At 39.7% G+C, this 21138-nt stretch overlaps 1 protein-coding gene across 2 annotated transcripts; it reads left to right on the top strand.

Moving 5' to 3' along the window:
* The first annotated feature begins 618 nt into the window (after positions 1-618).
* tgm1.L (transglutaminase 1 L homeolog) lies at positions 619-20320 on the top strand. Of its 2 annotated transcripts, none has more exons than XM_041564797.1 (15): positions 619-725; positions 7335-7534; positions 7811-8002; positions 8671-8889; positions 9063-9181; positions 9564-9671; positions 9890-10064; positions 10951-11089; positions 13159-13262; positions 13408-13496; positions 13642-13795; positions 14914-15198; positions 16334-16494; positions 16932-17068; positions 18249-20320. In XM_041564797.1, exons 2-15 carry the CDS (start codon positions 7369-7371, stop codon positions 18391-18393), a joined length of 2193 nt encoding a protein of 730 aa, XP_041420731.1. In that variant the 5' UTR covers positions 619-725; positions 7335-7368; the 3' UTR covers positions 18394-20320. The 2 variants fall into 2 exon arrangements, with proteins under 2 accessions (XP_041420731.1, XP_041420737.1); XM_041564803.1 differs by lacking the exon at positions 619-725 and adding an exon at positions 6853-6963.
* Positions 20321-21138: the final 818 nt, after the last annotated feature.

Raw genomic sequence — 21138 nt, forward strand, 5'->3', positions numbered from 1 at the left:
ATGAGACTAATCTCCCCGGAATCTTTAGCGTGTCACCACCAAGGGACCAGTTAGACCAAAAATTAAAAGTATTGATTTAGCCTGATATACAATTAATTTCTATCCTTAAAATGTAAATCTTTTCTCTATAGTGACAAGACAAACTGTTGTGTGAATGAAGGAATGAGGGGAGAATGTGCTGTGCGTGCATGTGTGTGTGTATTGAAGTATTTAGCAGATGCACAGATAAGGTGCTTTCTGCAAATAACACCACAATACAGACAGCAGGTATCTCTGTCACGGTGATTATAAAGCAGCAAGAACAAGCAGTCAGTGTACTCTGCCCATAGCTGTACATTCCAGTTGTTCCAGTTGTTGCCTCAGCGGAAAGGCAACAAGCATTCTTATATGGAGTTATGGCGCAATGATAAGATAGATTTGTGTCCCACCAAGGGTGTGTGAGATACTATAGAGACAGGTGACAGGTATAATAGTCACCCTAATGACGAGTGTAAGCAAACGGGCACCGTGGGAGAACTATGATGCGCACTAACACTGCTGCATGTCCCACATTCCATGGATTCCACTCCAATAGGATAGGGGAGTGCGGGATGGGCCGCCTAGTTGGGTGGGGATGACAGGTCAGATCCACCCCGGGATTTATAGCCACCCCCCATAGCACAGAACTCACTCACACAAGCACCGAGGAGCTGTCATTATCGCCTCCACAGCAGCTGCACAGGAAGGTCAGTGCCACGTTCATTTCACAGGGGGACATGGGACATATGAATGTGTGTGTGTGGGGGGTGCTGGCACAGTCTCCATCTCAGCAGTACAGAAGTTTAGGGCAGCTTTTAAGTCTGGCAAAGTAGTTTTCCATTCTCAATCACTTGGGGTATTTAAAAAAAAAGATACAGATAATACAGTCTGTGTTACCCTTTTCCTTATTGCTGTTATTATGGATGTTGTACTTGTCGGTCTCTGATTCTTGTTACACTACAACCTTCAACATCCCTCAAGCTGGACCAAGGTTGAAGAAATGAGGGTCCCAGACAATGCAGCAAGGCTGGACTCATCCATCTAAGGGAAACGCTATTAATCAACAGAGAAGGTGCTTGTCAAACTGTAACTCCCCATCTACAACAGCCTTAAGGGATTCAATAAGGGGTCCTTTGAAAGCCCATGGGAACTGTCCAATTGAGAAAGATATAATTTCCCCAAACCTGTAACTACAGTTCTAGCTAAGGATCAGATGAAGATATTGCGGGTTAAGTTGGCCATACATTTAACAATTACATTGGGAAAGATTGTTTGTTTTTATTACAAACGTTAAAAGCCGAATGGTCAGATATACAGGTAGAAGCGCTAAAATTGTAACTCTGACGATTTAGCAGAAACCGGGCATATGTTTAATCAAAATTTTCCATCTTGGCTGATCGATGAGATGGGCGACCAGTTTCCAAGTGTTTAGCTAATATCAGTCTCCTTGTCTCCAGCCATACACACAATGAATATTGTACGAATGAAAGTTTCATACGATAATATCTGTGCGTGTATGGACACCTTTAGTCCTCACTGGCTCCAGGTATCGGCAGTCTGTTTTATCATTACCTCTTGCATCATTTTTGTTTGTTTATATAATGTGAATGTTGAGTGTATAGACCCATTTATTGTGCAAAGCTGTGGAATATGTTGGCGCTTTATAAATACAGGTTATTAATAATAATAATCATCGTCATTATCATAACCCTATAATCCGGCACAGGGAGCTCCAGCAACATGACATTATAGGTGCACAGATCTGTGACCAGATGGTTGGCTTGCCTTGTAGCTCCATGCATTTAACTGTATACTGTATGTGCAAAATTCTAGATGTCTGTGTTCACAGAGAACGTATTCTTAAAGGGTCATACAATGTGTATTGAGGATCCTTGATAATATGTGTTGCCTGTGACCTCTAACATCATTAAACATTTGTAGGAGGTTTTAGTAACTTCTGGCATTCCATGCGCCGATGTGCATGATATAAATATCTTAGCATATGTCATATGACTGCTGGAAAAGAACCGGCGACTGTCAGATAAAGATAAAGAATTTGGGAGGAACCTTATTTGTTTGCAACGGTTCTTGATATGATTTAGAAAATGGTTTCTTTTATTTTCTCGGTTGCGGATTAAATGTAGTCAGTTATGTATTACTTGTCAAATAAAGCCTCTTAGGACTTTTCTGTGTTTTATGAGTAAATGATTAAATGATAATGTGCCATGGTAAACAGAATATGTCACCATTTTTATTGCAGTTAGAAACGCTTATAAACTCAATGCAAAGCTGCATAACCTACCTCAATTTGGAGCTTTTGGATAATTTTTCCCACAAATATGGTTCTAAATGGCAAACTGTAGTGAATGTACAGGAGTGGGCCAAGGTAGTCATGACTGTAGTAAATAGATACCAGATGCACAGGCAGTTTTGAACTGAGGGTGCCTGGGGCTAGAGTCCTGCGCAGAACCAATTTGTTAAACCCGAACCCAACCAGCACCCGGACTCGCAACCCGCATACTTACCCACTACCGGACCCGCAAGTACCTTATCCGCAACCCGATCCGCGACCCACTGACCATCAAGAAACAGGACATGCTGTCATTGTAAACCGGAAGTGACATCATTAGAAGTTGGTGTGATCAGAAAAAAAGGAGTAAAACTCTCTATTGAGAAGACCCGCGACCCGCAAACCCGGAGAACCGCTGACCCGTGTCTATACCCGCTCCCGAAACTTCTATCTGCAACCTGCAGGGTTCCACAGGTTTTTTGCGGTCACCCGCATGTACCCGACCCACTACAGGACTCTACCTGGGGCCCACCAGGAAACAAAACAAACATCAAAAATATCATTTTTATTTAAAAAAAAAAAAAAAAGAAGAAGCTGGAATGGCTATAACAATATTACATTAAAATAAAAAATGTTCAACTATCCAGTTTGGAATTTTAGCACGGATCTGGTTTCTAGGTTCTAAATTATCCTAGCAACCAGGCAATGGTTTGAGTCAAAGAATTGTCTATTCTATAACATAATAAAAGTTAACCTAAAGGTATACTACTCCTTAAGAGTTTAAAAAACAAAACAGTTAAGATAAAGTATCTAGTAGAATTAAGTCAAATGAAGTCAAAGGCAACACTTGCCAACACTTTACTGAAGTTCAATGGAACCATTGTGATTGGATGTCTGTGACTGTACTACCCTCATAGGTTTCAATGCCGGGGATTTCCATACCACTAAGCTGAACGGAAGAAGCCACTCGGATTATGAAATGTTTTCAAGAACTCTAAAAGTCCATGTGCAAAAACTCGATTTTAATATATTATAGATTATTATGCGATGGCGAATTAAGTAGAGCAAGAGTCTAGGGACCCATTGGGTTTATTCCATGGTCCCGGCAGGCAAGTCCGACCCAGTGCACAGGGTAGTTCACCTCTGAAGTTACGACCTTGTATAACATACTTCATGTTAATATAAAAGGACATTAAGGTATCCAGCACCTAAAACAGATATAGTTAACCTTCAGTATTCCACATGTTGCAGACACACTCCTCCCAGCATCCCTACTGGAATCTTTTGAAGTGCTGAATGGTGGCTATTTCTATCCTTCTGTGGTAACTCAGCTGCTCCCCACAAAGCTGGTTTGTATTTATAAATATGCTGCTGTGGGACTGGGCAATCTGTGCCTCCAGCCAGGCTGTGGTGCTGGTATGCAGCACAAAGATGCCAACTGCAAAGCATTTAATCATAGTTTAGACGTGAGCCTTGACAGGGTGCAGTCATTACTCACAAAAGAGTTTTCTTCCCTTTAAATTCATGCTTAGCTGTGTCATCTTACAAATAATCCTGTGTATACCACACAAGCTTGCACAACTGAATACAGTATGACTGTGTGATATGTGTATATGAGTTCAGTAACATGCACAGGTTACTCAAAGGGAAGCAAGCCACCGTGTTTTTTACACTTTGCACCCTGCCCCACAGTGAGTGCCCACAGAAGCAGATACTTGCTCTCCAGAATGGTGCCAGCAGCATTTCTGGGGCAAGAGCTGCCTGAGACTAGAATGCCCCCCCCCCCCCCAGTTCTTACCTTTCCTGCACTGGAGGGGTTGCAGGGGAGCCGCATCGCTAGTTGCAGAGAGCCGAATTTACAGTTTAAAACAGAGAATTTGGCTCCTAAAACTAGCAGGAACAGCTTTTTGCTGACCCTGGTAACTTGCTCGGTGCTGCAGGTTGAGGCTAGTGTACAAACTCACCTCATTGGCACAGTGCCCCTGAATTGAGCACAAGGACCTGTAATTTCCTGATCAGTACAGCCCAACCTGTGTAAGGTAGCACTAATCACATTAATGAGAGGAGTGCGATGTCCAAGACACAAGTTTGGTAAATGAGAACTAAGTTGACTAAAGGTTTAACATATCCTCGTAATTGCTTTTGAAAAGAAACCCGTTCTCCAAAAATGTATTCACAGGTACCTATATGCAATTTTTTACACAGTGGTAGATTAACCTATATTCCAGTCATGGGTGGGGGCCTGTCCCCTTCCCTGATCCACCCAGGTTTGCCACAGACTTACCCCATAGCTGTCAATTACTGTTGGCTGGGACAGGGGAGTCTGATGAAAATTTGTTAGTGCAGCCTATTGAATTATACCACCACACAAATGCACAGAGGCCCTTTTCGTAGCACTGAATACATACTATGGATGCACACACAGGGAAATTGAAAAAAAATGGGGGAGTCCTTAGGAAGGGGGCCAAAACTGGGCAACTGTCAGGGAAATTGGGGGAGTTCACAGGTACATTATGCCACTCCAGCTCCACTCCTGGCCCATCATGGCTCTGCTTCTGTTTACTGTATATTTGCTTCATTTCAGACTATGGGCCCTGGGCCACCCTAAGCCTACTGCCACTAGGATGTTTCTCCGCCTGAATTTATACACCAATTCGCTCCCATCTGTCCTTCCTGTATTTGAACCGACAGGCACTGAATTGGTCTGTTTATAGACACAAGGATGGGGTTTGGCATGAAAATGCATTATTTCCTGTCCTGATGCCATGCCTGTCAGTTCAGACATAGAAAGGAGAAGATGGGAGTAGATTGGCTGTTTCTCTGTCTACGTTTATACACAGTCGGAGTAACAGACCCATGTGGCTGTAGTCTTAGGTCATTCACCACAGTTTGAATACAACACAGTACATCTGGAAATCAGGGAACAGAGCTAGGGGTAGGCAGGAGAGGCACGTACCTTGGGTGCAACTGTTGGGGGCTGGGCATATATATCTTTTTTGCTTGCCTTCCACTAATATAGGCACATGTGAAGTTCAGATTCCCGCATGCAATTCGGTGCATGTGAATGTGGGAAAGACAGTGTGTGTGTTCTGAGTTGAGAAGAGAGGAGCAGGCTGGTGTGTGTGTGTGCGTGTGTGTGGGGGTAGTTGCCTTTGGTGCTCCCAGTCCTAGGTCCAGTACTGCTGTAAATGCATGGCAGACGTATTTTCAGTGATTTAATGTTTTGGTGGCTTTTCCTATTTACAATATTATTTAGATCTATAATATTCCATTTAATGAAACCGGTGCAATTTTGGATGAAATTAAACATGTTTTTTTTACTGACAATGCAGAAATATCTTATTTTGAGAATGTCTTTAAAGTGTGTTTACCGTTTTTTTTGCCTTACCTCTTTCTGTACAAGCAATAGTTTTTCCTGTGTGAAAACACTTGAAAAATATTGTTCTGCCTGTACTTGCTAATTTTTCACAGACTTTTCTTTAAAGATGTTCAGTGTTATCATTAGAAGAATTTTCATCCAGGCATGAAGAATTTTTGGTGATTTTTCATCGAAAATTCATATGGTTAAAGAATTTTGGCGAATTTACAATAACTTTGGCCATAGATTATAGTGGTGTTTCAGAAACATTAAAAAATCATTAAATTGTTGTGTACAAAGGAAAAAATACTAACATGAGGCTTATCTTTTCAAAAATCGGATAGAAATATTTGCAGTTGCAAAAATAAATTTTTTACTTAAATCCAGAAACTTGTCCATTAGTAAGTGCATATATTCAATTGCTGTTTGGTTACCAGATTCAGTGGGTCTCATTTTGTCTGCATGCAGGGTCGGACTAGGCCGGCGGGACACCAAGAAAAAACCTGGTGGGTCCCCAGCTGTTGTGGGCCCCGCCGGCCCAGATCCACATCTTGCACTTCTTTTTCCTGCTTTAGTTCGCTGTCACGAACGGTCTGCATGGGTTTCCTTCGGGAACTGGGGTTTCCTTCGGGAACTGGGCTTTCCTAATTGGCTCCTAATGAAATTGGCCCTACTACTACTACTACTACTGTGTGAATGTTATAAGGACATTAGATTGTAAACTCCTCTGTTGTAGGGACTGATGGGAATTATGTATAATCTTCATAAATCGTTTTGGAAATATAAGTACAATGAAATAAAAAAATTGGGCACATTTGTACTACCACAGTAACCCATATATAGCTATTAGCGTTGCACAGTCTACTGGTGGTAAAATAATGAATGCAAATATCTGATGGGTTGTTATGGTTTGGGCCACAGCGGTGTAAATTTGCTCTATATTAGTAATTGAGCCCCAATGAATCAGTCAAGCAGCCATTTTAATGAACTGTATGGGAAGTTAGACAGGGTGTGTGAGAGAAAAGTAGTACAGCAAAAAAAAAAAAAAAAACAATGTAGAAGAGGAGATAGAAGAGGGTGGGTGTGGTGGACGTTAACTTCCTCTGCACTTTCGGTTCTTATTTTGGTTCGCTGTGTTAAGTGTTATGGCAGGATGTCAGGGGTGGGAGGCATAGGTCGATAGCAAGTTTGGGTGTAGGGTGGAACATTAGAAACATTAGGTGAAAAGTTCATGCTCAATGCTGGGAAGTCATTCAGCTGTATGGTTGCCTCTGTAACACTTTGCAAGAATGACCTGGTGAGACACAGAACATGGGTGCCTCAGTTACTACAGATGAACGCTGCTCAGTCTAGAGCGTGCAGTGAGAGAGCTTTTCCTGCCACTGAGAGAGTACTTTAAAGAAGCAAAGTCTTCCTCAGATAATTGTGTTGCTCTTTATATTAGCCGGTGATTGTTTTTATCATCATGAGCCCACATGCTTTAATTTATAGAGCCAGCTTTGGGCTAAACAGTAAAATAACATTACTCATCTGCTAAAGAAACCTCCAGGCAATAACAACTGTCTCTCACATGACTATTTATTCTTCTGCTTCTCTTTAAAATTTAAGTTATGTTTAATTGTGTACTAATTCCAATGTTTAACCCTTTCTCTTTTTCTGATCACACAGAGTTGTTTGCTTTGCACTTACTGCCACAGGAAATATGGCTCGGCACGAGGAGAGGAAAAAGTCCTTCTGGCAGAAGCTTTGCCCATGTTGCTGCGGAGACAAAAGCCAAAATAATCAAGACAATCCTATGAGACCAGTAGTTAAACCTGATGGACCCCCTACTTCTCCTTTCCCCACACCTTCTCCTACACCTTCCATAGGTGAGACAGTAGGAGAAAACTATCCACCCTGTCTTCTGTCTTGTTATCCTGATGTGTTACCTTTGCTGTTTTTACTACTTCTCTTCTAATTACCGAATAGATCTTTACATAGTCTTCTCATATTCTCATTCCATCCAAGCAACTCTTCTTTCTTTAAAATCTGCATTAGTTTGCCCACCTATCAGTCTGTGAGACATTTTCTCCCACTCACTGAACAAGTCCTAGCGCCTCAATTTTAACTTCACTACATCTCCTAAACTATTCACTGATTTTCAGGGGGAGCACTGAAGGTTGAAAGTGTGGATCTGTTGAAACAGCGTGGAGGAGAAACACGCAGAGCTCACCATACCGATGAATTTGAATATGATGAGCTGATTGTGCGTAGAGGTCAGCCCTTCAAAATTTGTGTTACTTTCCAGAGAGCATTCAACCCCAAGAGTGATCACATCTCTGTTGTGCTGCAAATGGGTAAGTGTACGCAGCACTACTGCTATAACTACATCTATTACCTTTTCTGGAACTAGTTCCTGTACTGCTGTCTGTGTGGTAAAGGAGGGCCTCATCACCACTATTGACTACCCTGGCAATACTGTCAGATGACATAAAAGTTTGAAAGGGCAAGTAAAGTTTTTAGGAAAGTTGGCTTTGTTACTTCATGTAAATCTCTGAGTACTTTTGCAGTTTGCATTCATTTCCTATTTATAATGGTTTCTGAGATATATATTTCTGCTATATTTATCTCAAAATAATCATAGACTATAGTATCAGCAACTCTTTCAAGAGTTGCCTTAATGCAGTTTTCTTTAATACTGTAGTTTCCGGGATTGCACCGTATCTCACAAAACAATAATCCAATGTAGCAAATATTTCCCTGCCTTTTATGTGCTTCCTATTCCAAATGATTTGTCTCTCAGTAATTTTAAGTGTTTCCATCTGTCTGTGTGATCAGTGATATGCTTTGATTTCATGGAAGGCTGCCATGTTCTAACAACACTAGTGGTTATGTATGGAGCAGCTCGTGGTTATGTTGCTTTATCTTGAGTTTGTTTCGCATTATTACTGCTCTCTTACTCATCCTCCATCCTCTAATCCTCTAATACTGTGACCATTAATATATTACATTGTTTTTTTTTTAGCAAATTCTCAGCCAATCACCCTTCAACAAGTTAATGAATTTGATGAAAGTAATTGGGGATGTCAAGTAGCCGAGGTCAGTGGTTGTAATGCATATCTATGGTTGAACACATCAGCTCAGGCTCCGGTGGGACTTTACCAAATGAATGTGAAGACTAACAGCGGAGGAGAATCAAACTCCAATCTCAAAGTCTATATCCTCTTCAATGCTTGGTGCCGGAGTAAGTTTGCCGTTATCTCATTCTCCACTTTCAACACATTCTCTGGTGCCTAAATACTGCATCTCAAATTTCCAGTGTCTATTGTCCTTATTGTTCTGCCTGTTCCTGACTCAAGCTGTATTTTCACCTTTCCTTTTTTTAATGGTCATGATTTACATCTTTTCCCCTAACAGTGGATTCAGTCTTCTTGGATAATGAAGCATGGCGTCAGGAGTACGTGCTTAATGAGATTGGCAGGATATATTATGGCACTGAAAATCAGATTGGAGAACGATCCTGGAACTATGGACAGGTCTGAAACTGAGGGATAAGTGGAGGGGTTTCTTTCTAGCTATACTCTTTTCTTTCTTAATAGTGATGGGCGAATTTGTGCCGTTTCGCTTTGCCGGACAATTCGTGAATTTCCCACGAAATTCTCAAAACGGCAAAAAATACGCGAAACGGCGTCCGTTTTTTTCGGCGCCGCCGAAAAATTATTTTGACGGCGGCGAATTTTCGCAAAAATTTCAAATGCACACCCTAATAAATAGGTGAGGTGTTAATCCACTGAAATCAACCCACCGAATGATCCCAATCCATTAATTGTATTATGTAAATCTATGATTGACCATAGAGTGGGTCTCAACCCCAAATTATCTGGATTATTTTATCTAAGCTCATATGTCTTTCCACAGTTTGATAAAGGAATCCTTGATGCCTGCCTCTTTCTGTTAGACCGTGGTCGTATAGCACCTGGTTCACGAGGAGATCCCATAACTGTCACCCGAGTCGTTTCCGCCATGGTGAGATACTTTGCTAGGGTGTCTTATTTTTCTATAATGAGTAGACTTTATATTGTTTTACAGCTTTGTAACTAATATTTGTATAATACACAACAAACTGTTAACTGGGGGGGGGGTGAGAGTATGCAGTTGGGAAGGGATGGGGGTTCTTCTGCACTGGCAAGGATCGCCAGCAATTCACCTTCCTGCCTTCCTTTTATTTTCCTACTCTTCCATAGGTAAATTCAATGGATGACAATGGTGTGATTGCAGGAAGCTGGTCTGGAAATTATGGAGATGGAGTAAATCCTGTTGCCTGGGTTGGAAGTGTAGACATTTTACTCCGATATCACCAAACTGGAAACCCAATTAAATATGGACAGTGCTGGGTGTTTGGTGGTGTCACGACTACAGGTAATAAGTGTGGGATAAACCTCATGATTTATTAATGAATAAATGTCATGTCTTAGTATGTCAAGGTCACAAAAGTAGTAAGACAGCTAAATCAGTAATTGTCAACTGAACTGACCAATGATACTTAAGGAGTATCACCACCCAAAAACTGCATAATGAAATTCATTCATAAGAATTAGAAATGTATTCATTCTTAGACAGGCTAACAAGCTGCTCAATCTGGAGGGGCAGAGTTAGCAGGTTTTATTATCGCTTCTTTGGCCAGCTTAGAACTTTCTAAGGATGAGCCCAGGGGCGTAACTACAGAGGAAGCAGACCCTATTCAGCAGACATCTATTCGTAACCAGGACAACCCCTGGATATGTTGGGGGCCCTAAAATGAATTTTCTGTGGGGCCCAGTAACATCTAGTTACTCCATTGGATGAGCCGAACCTTTTGGCATCCGTCTCCAATCCTTGGTAAACTGGCTGCTACTGAGAAATAGAGTAGGTTAAGACTCCTTAATTCTCAGATGAGCACTTAAGGTATGCAAATCATACTGTTGCTGTGTTCTGGCCAAGGACTCTGTAATTTATATTTTGTCTTGAACTGTAGAAATATGCTTTATAGTTTTAATTAAATATATGCATACAATTGAGCTTGACTGTTACATTTTTTAGAGGTCTGAAACAAAGGGAAGTAAGTAGATCACAGTTCCACTAAAAAATTGTTGTGCCTAACCAGCCTTCTCTGGGAGCCAGGACAAATTATTTCTCTCCCCTGGTCAAAACACATCCTGGTGACACTGCATGTTCTTGTTTAAGTTCTAACATATATTGCATTTTTGTGCTCTTTTCCTAGTCCTAATAACTTTCAATAACCCTCTGATTCTATTTCCTACTGCAGTCCTACGATGTCTTGGAATTGCTGGACGAACCATAACCAATTTTGCATCTGCTCATGATGCTGATGGAAACCTCACATTTGATATCTATTTTGATGAGAACATGAAGCCCATTGAAGAAAAGAACTGTGACTCGGTCTGGTGAGTCTGCAGATATTTTTATACACAATGTCCGAGAGAAATATAATCCAAGTTTGAATCTTGTACCTCCAAACCTCTTAGTATGTATTTAGTCTCTAGTAAAGCGACGTGAGCACTAAAAGTCAATATAGGTTCCAAGTAAATAAATTCCTTTTAGAAGAAAATTTAATTTTAAGCAAAGTTATTTGTAAATGGATCTGTCCCTTGCTATTATCTGCCCTGGTGGTTTTGACTTTTGAAACAATGTAGAAAAAGCCAGTTTAGCAAGAATCTAAACCCAAAAACAAATTGATGTAATCTTAAAATACCAATTCAGCAGCTTATCAGCCTGTGTATGGGGCTCTTCAACGGGCCCACCTGAACCATATCTGGCTGGAAATTGGCCAGATGTCGATCCACTCATTTGGTGACCTCTTCAAACAATCAGATCTTGTAGTGAATGGCCAGCTTTACTCAGAGAACTTCTCTGAGCACTTTTGCAATTTACAAAAAGCAATCAAAAACTGCATATATCTCAGAAACCCATACAAAATAAAAAAAAATAATATAAATTGCAGCAGCCACTTAATATTCTTTTTATGCTGGGAGCACAAAATCAGGAAAATGTATTATTAACTGATTAAGTAAGACTTTTTTGTTTTGTTTCTGATCCTAGGCTATTTTAAGGATCTTTTTGCTGTTTATAAGAGAACATTTTCCTTTCTCTGTACTGTATTTGAAAGTAACAATGTTGGTGGCAATACAATTTTTTTATGTTTAAAATGTTTTTAGTAGCCTTAAGGCATAATGGTTCAGATTACTGAAAAAAAACCTTATCCAGAAAACTTTGATGAATTGCTTTATTGGGCTCTGTTTCGGAGCATAGAAACCAGCGGGTTTTGCCTTATACAGCTCTTTTTTCGTGAGGGACAGGAGTGCAGGTCCGGACTGGCAATCTGTCGGTTCTGGCAAATGCCAGAGGGGCTGCTATAAGGTGCCATAGAAATTCAGCATTTAGTGGGCTGGTGGGGGCTGATTGGGCCTTTATGTTGGCTGTTTGGGCCTCTGTGTACCTGAAATGCCAGGGCCTATTTTTATTCTCAGTCCAGACCTGCAGGAGAGTATGGCACATAGGTGGCCCCCTCCCACAAGCCCAGACTGGTAATCTGTGGGTTCTCGCAAATGCCAGAGGGGCTGCTGTAAGATGCTATAGACAGTAACTATCTAGTGGACTGGTGGGGGCTGTTTGGGCCTCTGTGTACCTGAAATACCAGGGCCTATTTTGATTCCCAGTCCAGATCTGTTCTACCTGTCCCAGCAGGAGGGGGAAACAGTGGTGGATAGTAAGATGCATGACTTTTCGCCCCTTTAGTTGCTTGCCATTTTGTCCTGGGTCTTTTCAAATTAACTCTAAGCTGTGTCACACACATGTATAAACTCTCTCACAAGCTTGTATGAGCAAGTCATTTGAAATCAGTTCGCTTCCCCTCTTATACACAAACTAACATTGATAGCTGCCTAATTTACTAAGGTGGGGCAAAGTGACAACATTGGCAGTTTTTAAATATGTAAGTATTGGCATCATGCATGCATGGTATACACATACATCTCTTACATAGCCAATTCTGTTTATGCAAAAATGACACAGCTTTGGGGGTACTGCTCAAAGGAACCATGTATTTACTGTACAGTGTAAAGCACAACGTTCTCTTGCCCCCACTGTGCCACGTTAGAAGCTAGATGCTACAGTTGGAAAGTACAATTGCTTTATATATATGACATTTTTACAGGCACAGATTAGAATTATGTCTCGCAGTCTCTCTCTCACAAAAACTGTCAATCAATTCTAGCTTGTCTTAGTTATGCATAACTATGTATAACAAATGCATTAGTTCAATCACAAGCTTTCTGATTTTTATATAAAATCCAGGCTCTTACACACAAAATATGTTCTGCCACTCTTTCTCAGACACAAACATACCCGTTTAACCTAAACAAATGTATATACAGATACACATCCTATTTGTCTTATGTCTGGCTGTTTAAAAGTTTGGCTTTGTAATAATTTTCTCATGTCTGTTTGTGCCCAGGAATTACCATGTGTGGAATGATTGCTGGATGACACGCCCAGACCTGCCTGCAGGATATGGTGGTTGGCAGGCAATTGATGCTACCCCTCAGGAAACCAGCAATGGTGCGGAAGCCCAGCCTCTTTATTTGTTCTCAATTACTCACACTAAATTCTCTTTTACCTTTTTTCTTCCTCTCCCTTTTCAGTGTAGTCTCTTTCCTCATATGTTCTTTTCCTCACATGTTCTTTCTGTTATTCCTTTTATCAGGCATTTACTGCTGTGGTCCTTGCCCTGTACTTGCCATAAAGAATGGACAGACCAATATAAAATATGACGCACCGTTCATCTTTGCTGAGGTACTTTAAATTATTGTGTGATATTTTCAATTAATTTGTACTTCTAGTGTGCACTTATTAATCAGTTGGATCAAGTTGTTAGTCTGCATTTCAAACATTGTGTGTCTGAAAAGTAGTTTTATCAGTATGTATTTTATGTGCAAAGGTAAACAGTGACAAGATCTGCTACCAGCGAATGCCAAATGGTCAATTTAAGAAGGTTCTCGTGGAGGAGAGAGCAGTTGGTCACTGTATGAGCACCAAAGCAGTTGGCTCTTTTGGACGGGAGGACATTACTTACCTGTACAAGTACCCAGAAGGTAATTTTAGCCAGACTGTACCAGATCCTATAAATTATTATAAGTAGTTTTATTGCTGTGAATTCTAAAGGAAAAAAAGACCTATAATGGCATTATATTGTGTCTCAAGGCTGCACCCTATTAGTCATAGACGGCAGACAAGGAGTTAGAAATGTCAGTGCATTAATAAAAGGGCAAAAATAATGTGGTAGTTAGAAAAAAAATAGTGGAGCATTACATGGCTATAATGTTTGGTAAACCAAAAATCAGAACCATACATTATAAAAAAAAGAATTGGATGGTTTCTCCTGCTGAATAAAATGAGAATTGTTTCTGAGATATTATTGCGCAGTGAAGCTGAAGCGCATTGTACCAACCATATTCCATAAAGTTTTGCCTGTTGGAGGCCACTGTGTTATTAGGCTCACATATATGAATAAAAAAAAAAATCTCTGGTTACATGTAATGTTCCCTGTGCGGAATAAATAGTATGTTTTTATAAAACACTAAGGTGACTGCAAAACCTACTTATAAATAGGGTATATAATATGACACTAATTTGATTTACTTTGTGTCACAATGGGGCAGATTTATCAAGGGTCGACGTGAATTCGAGGGAATTTTCGAAGTAAAAAAATTCGAAATTCAAAGTAATTTTTGGATACTTCGACCATCGAATAGGATACTACGACTTCGAATTTACTTCGAATTCGATTTGAAGTAAAAATAGTTTGAATATTCGACCATTCGATAATCGAAGTACTGTCTCTTTAAAAAAACTTTGACTTCTATACGCCAAATTAAACCTGCCGAAGTGCTATGTTAGCCGATGGGGACCTTCTACAGCATTGTTCTAAGTCGATGCAAAAATCGTTTGATCGTACGATAAAAATGTTCGAAGGATTTAATCATTCGATCGTTCGATTTTACTTCGACCGCAGAATAGCCGTTCGATGACAAAGAGTTTGAATTCGATATTCGAATTCGAAGTATTTTAATTCGATGGTCGAATGTCGAAGTACTTCAAAATTCGACCCTTGATAAATCTGCCCCAATGTGGCACAGTATACTAAACATGTGTCGAGTATCATTTCTTCTGCAATAATAGTCATACCGTTTTCACCTTTGCACAATCCCAGGATCAGCAGAAGAGCGTAACTCAGTGAGAAGTGCTGCAGGCTATTCAAACAAACCAATGGCGTCTGTGGATGCTGAAGGAACAAGTGATGTGGTGATGACTGTTGAGTCACAGGATGGTGTCATCAGGGGAAGTGACATCAATATCCGAGTAATACTGAAAAATAACAGCAATAGTCGACGATGCGTGTCCTTGTCCATGGCTGTTGGTGTCATGTACTACAATGGAGTTTGCAAAGAATCATTCAAAAATGAGACCAAAGAGGTGTTAGTGAATCCTGGAGAAGGTTAGATTTACTTTGTAATTATTTTGTCATCCTATTACTTTCATTTACTTTTACAGGGAGCGTAACACAACCCTTCAGGAACTGAACTGCCCAACTGCGCAAGCAGTGTCAAACAGGAACCTCTTCCCCTATGTCAAAGTGTAGGGGGCCACAGGTTCTAAAAGCAGAAGATGGGGATCTTGCTTGACTGTCATTAAGCATCATATTTGGGGATGAGGTGGCAGATTCAAGGTTCCTGAGAGAGAGAAAATAAAAAGAATAACAAAAAAAATACAAATTACAATAAATTAAGTTAAAGATAGTATATTTCTCTATTAACAGAGGGCCAAATTAACACTCACACACGGTATGTGGCTAGATAAATGTGCCAATTACACATAGCTTCTATTTACAGCTTTATACCCTCTAGGTATATAGTAAGAAAATTCTTTCGCAGACATTGCAGACATAGGAAAAAAGACATGCGAGACAGCTGTGTTTCACAATGATTCATTTTGTACTTTCTGTACATAAAAAATGTATATATATATATATATATATATATATATATATATATATATATAAAATACACAAAAGCCATGAATATCGTGTAAATTATATCCTTATAAATGGTGAGTACTGATGTCATCAGTTAGAAACGGGGATATTTGAAGTTACCTCGGAGTTCCATGAGCTGTATAAAAACAGGTCATGAAACTCCTCGGTAACTTATAATATGCTTATAATTTACAAGAGGGATACTTTATTCACTATATAAATGTCACCGAGTGTATGTACCCAATTTATACTTACTGCTTAATAGCATCAATTTAGACTCAACTTTTAAGGAGAGCTCTTCTCATGTTTCCTGAAATCCCATTCACATTCAGCTATAACACCACTCCTGTGGTCATTGATTATTTGTAGTGTATCACGCTACATTATATTTTAGTTTTTTTTTTTCTTCCAGCGTGTGGAATGATGGAAACAGAACAAAATGTAAAAATTTTATATGGGGCAGACCCATAATAAACTCCGCCCATGCAATATTTTTACTTTTCTTAAGCCATGTTAACATTGCTGTGGTTGCCAATTCATTTCTCTCTGCTTTTTACTTGGTACTTGAATAACCTATTTATATCTGTTCCCATAACAGGAAAGGCAGTTGGGATGCTGATTAGTTATGCAGAGTACAGTAAGCATTTAGTGGATCAGGGCGCCATGATGCTCACTGTGTCTGGAATAGTAAAAGAGACGGGTCAGAGACTTGCCAAACAGCACACATTTAGAACAAGGACTCCAGATCTGGTCATCAAGGTAATTTGTGGGGCATTAATGTAAAATTTCAATACTATGTTTTCATCACTTGTTGAATTCCACCACGTTAATGTTGTAGAAAATATTTTCAGTGCTTAAAGAGAAGCAAGGGGGGAGAAGTCACAAACTGTGAATCATAAAGTACATGTAAGGGTTATTTTACTAGGGGTCAAATCAAAGTTGATCTAATCTTTTTGGCATCTGGCCAATGATTGGATGCTTTGAAAGGGCCTAAAGAGAATTTTGGGAGAGGAGTGCATCTACAGGCCAGTGTGGTCCTTTCCCAACTGGATTTTGCAGATTTCTCAACTGTTATATGATGGAACCCTGATCAGACCTTTCTAGGTGGCCATACTTTTAGCCATAAACATGAACCAGTAGTCTGTCTGAATGGTTTGAGACATATGTAAGTGACAATGTTTGCCATTGTGTTGCAGGTCCAGGGAGATGCTATCGTTGGTCAACAGATAGTGGCAGAAGTTGTATTCAAGAACCCACTTAACACAACTCTACACAATGCTGTGTTCCATGTGGAAGGGCCAGGTCTGCAGAGGCCCAAGGTTATACCATTCGGGTATGTGCCCTATGTCTTATTCATTGCTTCTAATAAAACTGGACTACTAAATACATCTCTTACTGTTCCATTTTCATCTAAAACACTTCTCTCTCTCCAGACATAACATTTCTCATGTATTGCATGTTTGTTTCTTCGCCTAAGGCCCACTTATATTAAAGGGCAGTTTAAACTTAAATACAAAAAAGGTATTCTGTAGTGCGAAACACATCCTTCTAACTCTCTGAAAATGGGAATATTCCCTGTCTATAAAATGTTGGTTTCTTTGCCTGAGGCTTAGTTATATTAAAGGTTGCAAAAAGCCTAGATGCAACAAAGATATAATTACTTAGTTAATGTTGTATGAAATAATTTAAACCTCTCAAATTTAACCTCTCCAACTGACCCCCAGTGCTTTTATATGCACATACAGACCAATTTATGCACTTACATAATTGGTACAGGTATGGGACCTGTTATCCAGAATGCTCGGGACCTGGGGTTTTCCGGATAACGGATCTTTCCGTAATTTGGGTCTTCATGCCTTAAGTCTACTAGAAATTCATTTAAACATTAAATAAACCCAATAGGCTGGTTTTGCTTCCAATAAGGATTAATTATATCTTAGTTGGGATCAAGTACAAGCTACTGTTTTATTATTACAGAGAAAAAGGAAATCATTTTTAAAAATTTGGATTATTTGGATAAAATGGGGTCTATGGGAGACATTCCGTAATTCGGAGCTTTCTGGATATTGGGTTTCCGGATAAGGGATCCTATACCTGTACCTATACTAATCTAATTGTAGATCTTAAGATCACTGTAGCCTTTGATACTATATTTTTCCAAGAAGTCATTCAAATCATCCCAGATCTGCTTGTTTAAAACCTCCATCTCCATCACATTTGATTTAAGAAGCCATAGTGCGACATTACAGAGGCTACTGGCAGTTGATAGAAAGACTTGTAGTTGCTGTTTTATGCTGTCACAGGATGTCACTAAGGAATTGACAGTCTTTATGTCAAGAAACCTTTACTTTATGAATCCAGACTTGTCAGAATTAGAGGAGGCACACAGCGCAGAGGCTAAAATATTGCAGTACTCTACTGTGAAAAGACTGAGCATCAAATGAGCATACAGTATTTAGAATAACGGGCACATTCCTGCTTTATAGTTAAATCTACTCTTTTTTTCCCCACAGTAATATTGAGCCTCTCCAGACTGTAACCGTCACAGAGCACTTCACACCTAGACGTCCTGGTCCTCGACAGTTTATCGCCAGCTTGGAGAGTAACGAATTGAGCCAAGTACATGGAGTCATAGAAGTAGTTGTACAATCCTCCTAAACCAAAGCAGTGCCCATTCAGCACCAATGCAGAACAGAGTCATAGCTAATCCAGAGCCAATCTGCACTATTAATTCAGTATTATTAGGTGATACAGGTGCAACACAATGACCTCACACTTTTGTATTAAATGTGGAAAATGCCAAACGATAACAAGTGACTTTATCATGTTAAAGATGATAATCTTATGTGACATCAAACTCAATGTTCAGATTTTTGCCATATAGACAGGTTACCAGACTTCATTCACTAGAAGGACTGCAACTGTTTGCTCAGTAAACTAACTGCAAAGAATATCTTAGGGATACGTTGCATCTCTGTCCCATAAGGCCCAGTCCAGAAAAAATGATAGAAATGAAATGTATTCTGGAATTCCATGGGTCCACGGAGTTAGTCACTCCCTATCAGAACTAATTATGATATAATAAAGCTTGTAAAGCAAACCTGCAGTCTATGCTGTATGGCTGCTAAGACAAAGATAGCTTTTTGCCAGAAAGGCCAGATATGTTCAATGAGATATACAGCACTTGGCTGCAGGTTATGTGAAAAGGGTGTTTATTCCCCAACTCTCAAGGTAAAACAGCTTTTTGGATTCAACTCTGGACTCACAAGTCAGATCTGCTTTTTCCTCCATCCCCTATCCTCCTCTTATGGCTTTCTTAAAAACATTATTGATGTCACAGCTTTATTTGATGGTTTGCAACAAGGTCAAAAGAAATGTATTTCATGTTTGGCGAAGCTCAGTAGCTTAATAGTCAGTAGCTGATGGCAATCACAGGCTTTCAAGATACAGCGTCCTGTATTCATTATGCAATACTTGGTCACTGTACTTAAATTTATATAGAGTGATGTCCCATTTCAGCACATAAACTTTGTTAATATACGATGCAGATACATTAATACCACCGGTTCTGCAGTATGACTGTTGTTCTTAACTGTGATCAAAGAAAGTAAATATTTATAGGTAATGTATATTGGCATATGTACAGTCAGTTTAAGGGAAATGAAAGCCTGTTTAAGTCTGGACCTGGCTTCAACTGCACATGCTCCAGGTCATACTCACCAATAAGAGTACCTGAAATTGTGCCAGCCAACCCTGCTGCCTTACTCTCCTTTTTATAACTAAGTACAACAAGCTGTGAAGTTTTGGGGGTCCCCAGTGGTGTGGTTCACAAGGGGGAAGGAAGGACTCTGGAGGAGGGCAAGGTATTAACCAGGCTTTCATTCACCTGCCAACTACCAATGCAAACTTTTTTGTTGTTTTGTTGTTGTTATTTTTTTTAAAAAAAGATCATGAATGTTGCGCTTGCCATTTATGTTTGTTTTACAAAGCAGGGCAACCATTTCCTAGTGGTGGGGCCAAGGATTGTCCCACCTGTGGCCCTACAGCTGTAACAGTCGTTCTTAAACTGAATGGTCGCAGATTGGACCCCACTGAAATAAGGTGTTACAGTCTCCATCTTGCCAAGCTATACATATATATACATATATATATATTGGCAGTCGCCACCTTTGGACCAGTTTGTAATTTACAATTTTGTAACACTTGTAATAATGAAATTGGAGAAAATATCTTCTTGAGAAATTACAAGAAAGTTCAAGATTTGTATTCCTTTTTCTAAATGTTCCTACAGTTTCCTAGATTTAAGCTTTTGTGAGCACGACATTCTCCTTGAATTATGTAACTGATTTTCCCTCCAATTGGCAATGTTACTGTATATTTGTTGCACTTTATAGTGGACAATAATGTGCTTTTTCCCATCAGCCATTGTGCTTTCCTGCAAGGACCCATTGTAGCCAGTAAAGGCCCTACAGGTGATGGGAAATAAACCCTTAGATTGAATGTATGCACTTGTTTAGCCCTCTTTAATTCTGAAAATCAAATATATATTTTAATGTTTTAATAAATATTTTTTTTAATATTAAAAGAACAATTTGTGCCTTTGTCATGTGTTGACAGTAGTCATAATGAAAGCATGTTGCTTAAGTTTTTAATCAGCTATAGACTACAATATTAATACTAAGCAGTTTATCAGATCCAAATAGTTGAAGACAACACAGATGGTAAACTAAGGAATTTTGGCACTGAGCATTTTGTGGTTAACAATGTAAATGACAACACGACTAAGTAAGGTAAAGCCCTTGCATCATCTCCTTACTGTGACCTAGTTTGGAGAATACACTGTTCTATTTCAAATACCTGAATTTTAACTCATCAGCAGGCACACCTCTGTCCCACCTGATTGCTGTCTGTTCCTTAGGCGTTTCCAGCCTGCAATGCACATACTGACTGCTTGTTATTCAGCAGCTACAGTGTTTGTTCCCTTTGTGGTTACCAATAACAACCAGGGAATGTTCTCTGCAACCCTGCATTATATAACCATATTTTGCAAGCTAAGGGAGCATTCAGTTATGGTATTAGGGTTCTTTGTTGACCCTTTAAAGCAGTGCTGTCCAACTGGCAGCCTATGTGTGGCCCCCACATGAAAGTCTGCCTGATGTGTCTGCTTAACATGTGTAAACTTTAAAAAGTATCAGTACTGAGATTAACTGGCCCCTGTTTTGTTTACACCTCAAATTCAGACAGTAAAATCACATATGTAAAACCTCTATTGTTCACACTCCTAAAGCCCTGCACTGTTCACACAGACTGAAACTGCCCACATCGTTCACCTGTTCACACCTCGTACAAACTACTGGTGGGGCACAAGCACTGTGACACTGTATGTAGTACATCTTAGAGTGG

The sequence above is a fragment of the Xenopus laevis genome, chromosome 1L, assembly GCF_017654675.1.
Source record: "Xenopus laevis strain J_2021 chromosome 1L, Xenopus_laevis_v10.1, whole genome shotgun sequence".
NCBI classification, from domain to species: Eukaryota; Metazoa; Chordata; class Amphibia; order Anura; family Pipidae; genus Xenopus; species Xenopus laevis.

Bases quoted from the DNA above. Each gene is read 5' to 3' on its own strand.
- tgm1.L (XM_041564797.1), top strand. From the start codon at position 7,369: ATGGCTCGGCACGAGGAGAGGAAAAAGTCCTTCTGGCAGAAGCTTTGC. The intron at 8,003-8,670 runs GTAAGTGTACGC...TTTTTTTTTTAG, and splicing joins CTCTGTTGTGCTGCAAATGG to CAAATTCTCAGCCAATCACC. The intron at 17,069-18,248 runs GTATGTGCCCTA...TTTTCCCCACAG, and splicing joins CCCAAGGTTATACCATTCGG to TAATATTGAGCCTCTCCAGA.